At 46.6% G+C, this 7,272-nt stretch overlaps 1 protein-coding gene across 1 annotated transcript; it reads right to left on the bottom strand.

Annotated features, from left to right (window-relative positions):
* Positions 1 to 4,619: 4,619 nt before the first annotated feature.
* C3AR1 (complement C3a receptor 1) lies at positions 4,620 to 5,786 on the bottom strand (the record flags this gene model as incomplete). Its single annotated transcript, XM_080705004.1, has 1 exon — positions 4,620 to 5,786. One exon carries the CDS (start codon positions 5,784 to 5,786, stop codon positions 4,620 to 4,622), a length of 1,167 nt encoding a protein of 388 aa, XP_080561130.1.
* Positions 5,787 to 7,272: the final 1,486 nt, after the last annotated feature.

The raw sequence follows: 7,272 nt of genomic DNA, 5'->3' as shown, positions 1-7,272 counted from the left end.
TCCCCCTCTCCTCGTTCTTTTATTATTCTAATTATATTATTATTATTATTGGTTATATACCGTCCCTAATCTCCTGTCCCTACACCGTGGACTTTGTGCACCACCTTGAGCTTTCCACTGTTTTCTGTTCTGTCTGTCTCAGACCAGGCATGGAGGGGTCATGTTACCGAGTAGAAGGGTCTCAATAGAAGGGTCTCAAACACTGCTTGGCAGGCATGAATGTGCAGGTTTTACTCAATGGTGCTATCTGTCCTTCTGAGCATCTCCTGGTCCCTTTATGCCTTCGATCTGGATCTCTGCTGATGGTCCCCATCCCCCAGCGAGGGTCAGAGCACGGATGGTGGGGCAGGAGGGTCACAGTGGTATCTGAGTGGAGGAGCAGTGGGAGGTAGGGATCACTGCAAAGCTGGGGGTACACTGCCACGCCCCATAAGCGCCCATCAGCCGACTCCCGGGCCCTTCACTGAGGAGATTGGGTCAGTCTTAGCCTGAACTCGGCTCCTGTGATTGGACGCAAGGACGGCTCTTCAGGATAGGTTCAACTTAACCCTCTTGGTCATCCTACCTCTGAGGTATACCCCCAGCCCTATTTTTTATACTTTATTTTTGAAACAGGGTCTCACTGAGTTGCAAAGGGCCTCACTAAGCAGTAGCTGAGGCTGTCCTTGAACAACGATCCTCCCGTCTCAGCCTCCCAAATGCTGGGATTACAAGTGCGCTCCACCATGCCCGGCCCGTCTTGGCTTTTTAAAACAAATTCTCTCCGAAAATTAACCACAGCTCTGAGGTTGCATTTACAGACCATCCTCTGTCGCCTTGCCCTGCTCACCTTGCTGAGCAGAAATTATTTTGCCCTCTTCTTGTTGTCTGCCCCAACCTTTCATTCATCTTCTCTTCCTCCATTTTTTTCTGGGATATTTCAAGAAAGCAAAAATCAGCCATTAATTATCCCTCCGAGTTCCAGCATGTCCTAGACACGGGGTGGGAGGGAGGCAAGGAATGGAAAGGGTGGTTGGATATTTCACCAATGAAACCATATAGGCAGGTGCTTTTCTTGAAATAAAGATCATCGGGGCTGAAGCTTTGGCCGTTGGGCTCTTGAAGGCTGAAAGGAATGTCAGAGGGGAGCGCCCTTAGGTACAGCCAGAAGAAGGTACTGGGACAGCTTAATGCCTTTCACCAGGGATGGCTATGATTTATTGCTGCAAAATTCTTAGTGTACATTTAACTGTCCGCTGTGGCATTTGAGTTAGGAGCGGGGGAAAAACAATTTCTACTTCCATCGTTATTTTTTTTTTCACCAACTTTTGCTTTCCTGAAAGCTGCAGGAAAGGGACGGCCGTGGCCACTCACTCTGTGATTTCAGCTTTGTGTTCTTATTCTGTTATTTATCTGTGACATCCAAGATCCTGGGCTTTCAGCGCTCCGGCTTTCGCCTCTCATTCTCCTCTTTCGTTTCTTTGGAAGGGGGTCATATACACACGATTTTGATGAGAAAGTCCAGGGAGGGGTTGAAGTAAAGGGGCAAGCCGGGGCAGTTACCCAAAGAGCACTTTATTTCTCTGAAGCCTTTGTAAGAAGGACATGGGGGTGAAAGTAGCTTGAATCTCTCGTTGTGTAGGAGGGCGCTTCGTGGGGTTGAAGTATGACCTAATATTTCCCGTTGGGCAAAGGAGCGTTCCTCTTAGAGGATGGCGAATGCCTTTTCCCAGCGTCCCTACCTTAGTCCTCCATTCCTTGTTTCTGCCAACCGAGGAGCATCCTTCCCTTTTCACAAACTAACACTCCTCTTTTCGAACCCCTTTTCTCCCCCAGAACATACAGGGTTAGGAAGGGCAGGCTAAGTCATCCACACGCAGCCCCCTTGCCCATCCTTGTCTTGGGAACATAGCCTCGTGGGCAGTTTGGGGCTGGGATGGAGAATGGCCATCAGGCTTTCTGAGACGCCAGCTCCCCGCTCCCAAGCCCAACTTTGCTAAATGGCACAGGGACAAACCTGACTGCCTCAGTTTCCCCTCCCCTCCACGAATTGGAAAGAATACTACTACTTTTTCTTGTTGGTCCAGCATTGCTGGGCTTTGAGTCTAGTCATTGTGGTCGTATTAGGTGATGTGTACAAAAGTGCAGGAACTCACTGCTTGTGAGGGGAAGTAGGGAGATGCGGAGGAGGGGAACACAGGGACAAGTATTTTTTGGTATCAATCCATTCATACCAGGCTCCCACTCCTCAGCCCCTGTGTTTCTGGTTTGGTGAGTCATTCATACCACCTATAATGTTTTGCGTTGGTGCAGGCTGGGAAAAGGGGGTGTCTGGTCTCACAAGTTGTTGTTGGTTTTTTGCATGCTTTCTTAATAAAAAGAAAAAAGAAGTTGTTGTCTAGTAGTTTTATCTTACTAATACTGGTCTCTACTTTCTTGTTGCCGGGAAATATGGGGAAGCATTTGGCCCAGGTTGTCATTCAGCCCCTCTCTTGCCGTGTGTGTGTGTGTGTGTGTGTGTGTGTGTGTGTGTGTATGTGTGTGTGTATGTGTGTGTGTTACTAGGGAGTGAACTCCAGGGGCATTCTACCTTCCAGCTATCCCCCCACTGGATGGAACCCAGGAGCATTCAACCTCTGAGCTATACACCCTAGCCCTATTTTTTTAAATTATTCTTTATTTTGAAACAGGGTCTCACTGAGTTGCAAAGGGCCTCACAAAGTAGCCAAGGCTGTCCACGAACTGCAATCCTCCTATCTCAGCCTCCCAAATGCTGGGATTCCAAGTGTGCGCCACCACGCCCGGCTGAGCTTCTTGAACTTTTCATTTTAAAACATCACCAGCCGGGTGTGGTGGCTGCTTAGTGAGGTCATCTGCAACTTAGTGAGACCCTGTTTCAAAATAAAGAATAAAAAATGTGGCTTTGCATGTAGCTCAGAGGTAGAATGCCCCAGTGCTATAAAAATAAATAAATAAATACAAATAAAATAAAGCAGAGCTGAGTGTGGTGGCGCACACTTGTAATCCCAGTACTTGAGAGACTGAGACAGAAGGATCGAGTAGGTGTGAAGCCAGCCTCACACTTAGTGAGGCTCTTAGCAACTTAGTGAAACCCTGTTTCCAAATTTAAAAAATATAAAAAAAATAGGTCTAGGATTGTAGCCCGGAGGTAGAAAGCCCCTGGGTTCTATCCCCAGCATTACACAAAATATAAATAAATAAATAAATAAATAAATAAATAAATAAATAGGCTGGGGTATAGTTCAAAGACAGAATGTGCCTGGGTTCAATCCTCAGGAACACACACGCACACACACACACACACAGGAGAGAAAGAAATGGTTTTACATTGATAATCTGGAAGAGGTTTTATTTTATTTATTTATTTATTTATTTATTTATTTATTTATTTGCAGTTCTGGGGATGGAACCCAGGGGCATTCAACCTCCAAGCTATACCCCTAGCCCTATTTTTATTTATTTATTTATTTATTTATTTATTTATTTATTTATTTATTGCAGTACTGGGGATGGAACCCAGGAACATTCCTCTTCCGAGCAACACCCCCAACCCTAGTTTTTATTTTTTATTTTGAAACAGGGTCTCACTGAGTTGTAAAGGGCCTCACTAAGTAGCTGAGGCTGTCCCCAAACCATGATCCTCCTGTCTCAGCCTCCTATATGCTAGGATTACAAGGGTGTTTCACCACACCTGGCTTATTTTATTTTTTTGAAACAGTGTCTCACTAAGTTCCTGAGTGCCTTACTAAGTAGCTGAGGCTGGCAGCAAACCTATGATCCTCCAGTCTCAGCTTCTCAAGTACAGGAATTACAAGCATGAGCCACCATATGTGTAGCTTGGAAGAGGTTCTAGATAATGCTAAAGGAAAAAAAACTAAGCCAGGTGTGGTGGCACACGCTTGTAATCCCCGCGCTTGGGAGGCGGAGACAGGAAGATTGTGCAGGTTCGAAGCCAGCCGCGCTGGCCTAAGAGACCCTGTTTCCAAATAAAAAATATATTAAAAAAATAGGTCTGGGAGTGTAGCCCGGAGGTAGAAGGGTTTCCAGGAACCCCAGTACCACCAACATAAAAAATAAAAGAATGATAGTAATGATGGAAATATTGAAAAACAGACTACATTCCCATTGATCTCACATGGCTTAGGGATAGAAATGAATTAATTGTTATAATGATTCTGAAATTTAGTGTTAATTAGACACAAGACTTGTTAAAACAGTGGGCCTCACTGTACAGGGATTCTGATTCAGCACATCTGAGGTGAAGCTTGAGAATTTTTATTTCTAACAAGTTTCTGGGTGATGTCGATGCCTAAATAGAGACCACACTTTGAGAACCCTTGGATCGATTACTCGGTGCTTTCCGGAATCATCTCCTGCTTGCCACATCCCTCAGCCTTTTGCAAATATTCACTTGAGAACATCTCTGCCTGAGCCAGGCATGGGGGTGCACATCGGTGATCCCAGTACTTTGGGCTCCATCCTCAGTAGCACAAAAATAAAATAGTGTTGAGGGTGTAGCTGAGAGGTAGAACGCCTACACATGCGTGTGCGTGCACACGCGTGCACACACACACGAGAGAGCGAGAGGTCGCATCTGATTACATTGGCTGTTCACATTCTCACACACCTTCCCCGACCTGTTTCTTTCTGGATAGCCCGGTTTTGGGGTGCAGCTGGTCGTGCTCCCTGAAAGCGGCCTCCAGGACGTGCTTCATGGACCTCTTGGCTTCCTTCCTAAAGTGTCTCCCTAAGAAGGCGTACAGGAAGGGGTTGAGGCAGCTGTTAGCAGCGGCCAGGGCAACCGCCACGTTGTTCCAGGACACCACAGAGCACTGGAAGGGGGCTCCCTGGTTAGCGTACAAGGCCAGCACTGCGAACACATGGAAGGGAGCCCAGCAGACCAGAAAGACAGTCACCACCACCAGGGCCACCCGAGAGGTTCTGTTCTGAGGTCTGGTCCCGGGGCTCCGATGCCTGCGGTGCATTCGGGAGACGATGAGGCTGTAGCAGGCCAGCATGGCTAGGACGGGCAGGAGGAAGCCAACGGCGAGCCGGGTGAAGGTGATGGCCACCATCGGTGCTGGCGGTGGATTGTCATACAGGTATTGGTCTAAGTCCTGGTAATATTGAGTTGGCTCAGGCTCGAGGAAGGCATGGCCAGGTGCCGTGGGGGGAAGGTCAGCTCTGTTCTCTGTGGTGCTGGGGATCGCAGAGGGGGTGGGATCCAGATCATAGGCGTAGTCATAGCCGGTTAAGTAGAAACTGTAGATACAAATTTCTTTGTTGCCTACAGGGTACATTTCCCTGTACACAAACTCAGGTATACACAGGGCCAAAGACAGCGCCCAGATGCCGCCGCAGACCACCGAGGCTGTCCTCACGCTGCGATGCTGCTGACCCCACACTGGCATCAGCACCAGGAGACAGCGGTCCAGGCTAATGGCGGTCAGCAGGAAGACGCTGGCAAACATGTTGAGAATCAGCATGGAGGGGATGAGCTTGCAGAGTAACCAGCTGTAGGGCCAGGATCCCTGCTGGCTCACTTGACTTACGGAGAATGGCAGGGAGACGCAGCACAGAGTGTCCGCCAGCGTGAGGTGGACGAACCACACGATGGTCACTGTCCTCCGCATCTTCAGGCTGGCCACCCACAGCACCAGCGCGTTGCTCGGCAACCCCAGTAAACAAGTGAGGCCCAGAATGACCAGAGAGATAATTTTGGGGGTCTCGTGACAAGGCTGTGAGGGTAGAAACGTTGAATTGGTCTCGGCAGAGAAAGACTCCATTGCTAAACTTCTGTAAAAGGATAAAAGAATATATGAAGATACTAAGTTTGTTTGTTTATTTATTTACTTTTTTTGCAGTACCCTGGGGCATTCTATCTCTGAGCCACACCCCCAGCCCATTCTTTATTTTTAAACAGTGTCTCATTGAGTTGCAAAGGGCCTCACTAAGTAGCTGAGGCTGAAGCTGGGCGTGGTGGCACGTGCTTGCAATCCCAGCATTTGGGAGGCTGAGACACGAGGATCACTGGTGGAGGCTGCTCCAGGGTCGCAGCTGGGAAGAGAATTCCGCAGGGCTGGAAAATTCTGGGCAGAATGAAGCCATCATCCCTCTTGATTTTAGTTATAATAATGATAATATTAATAAAATTTGAAAATTGTTTGGAATGGGGATTGCTGTTGTGTAATCATCTGAAAATTGATGTGAATATGACTGGAAAATGCCCTAAGATTTGTGCTAGAAATAACACTAAAAAGAATATGACTATGGGAGAACTTTCAAGAAGCTACATAGAAAAGAGCTCTTTGCTCCTCTGCTTACAACACCTAACTCAACGTTTTAGCCATGAAAGGAAAATTTAACTTTAAGCAAATTATACCTACCATGCAAGGCCCTCCATATGTTGCTTATAAGTTAGGGGGTAGACTGTGATGTGCCCCTCAGGGGGCTAGTGCTAATCAGAATACTTTTCCACCTCCACTTCCCTATACAGGAGTGTATGATGAGTGGCAGGCACAGAGTTAATATTACTGGAAGATGGCTTGATGTCAGGACTCTGCCATTCCTACAGAGGGCTGGGCAGGCAGGGACCACCTTGGTGCCTGTTCACTAAAGCACAAAAGAGTTCCCTTGGTAAACAACTTAATAGGTATTATTAGGTGTAGGCATTGTATGTTAGAGAAATAGGATAAGTTCAGTGGGAGTTTGGTAGTTGAGTCAGAATAAGTTAATAGAATACCTAGTGGCCAAAATAGCAGATAAAATTAGCAGTTAATTTTAGAAGTAGATATAGTAAGTCTAATATTTAGTAGTTAAGATAGAGGATAGGATAAGTTTAGTTAAAGTTTATTATATGTGATGTAGAGTAGTAATATGTTTTGAAGGTCAATTCATTTCAAATTAATAAAAAACAAAAACCAGGAAAAATAGGTGGCTTCGAGGTATGCCTGCTACGTGGAATTCAGGTTAATGAAAAACAATGTATGTGTAATGTGGTTTTGAAAAACTAAATGAAAAACAAAATATGTATGATGTGGCTTGCTGTAACTTGTCAGATTCATGTACAAATAAAGTATATTCTAGGGCATAGGCAGAGATGCCTTCCCCCTGCTACTAAGGCGTCTCTCATCCTTCAGTTTCACTGACCCTACACCTCCTTCAAGACCCCTGGACTGGCCGAGGCTGGACGCCGGCAGATCGCAGTTCACAGACAGCCTCAGCTACTTAGTGAGGCCCTCTGCAACTCAGTGACATCCTGTTTCAAAGAAA

The sequence above is a fragment of the Muscardinus avellanarius genome, assembly GCF_963383645.1.
Source record: "Muscardinus avellanarius genome assembly, chromosome: 11".
Taxonomy (NCBI): domain Eukaryota; kingdom Metazoa; phylum Chordata; class Mammalia; order Rodentia; family Gliridae; genus Muscardinus; species Muscardinus avellanarius.
The sequence above is the reverse complement of the archived record's forward strand: the minus strand, read 5'-3'. Positions and strand labels throughout refer to the sequence as shown.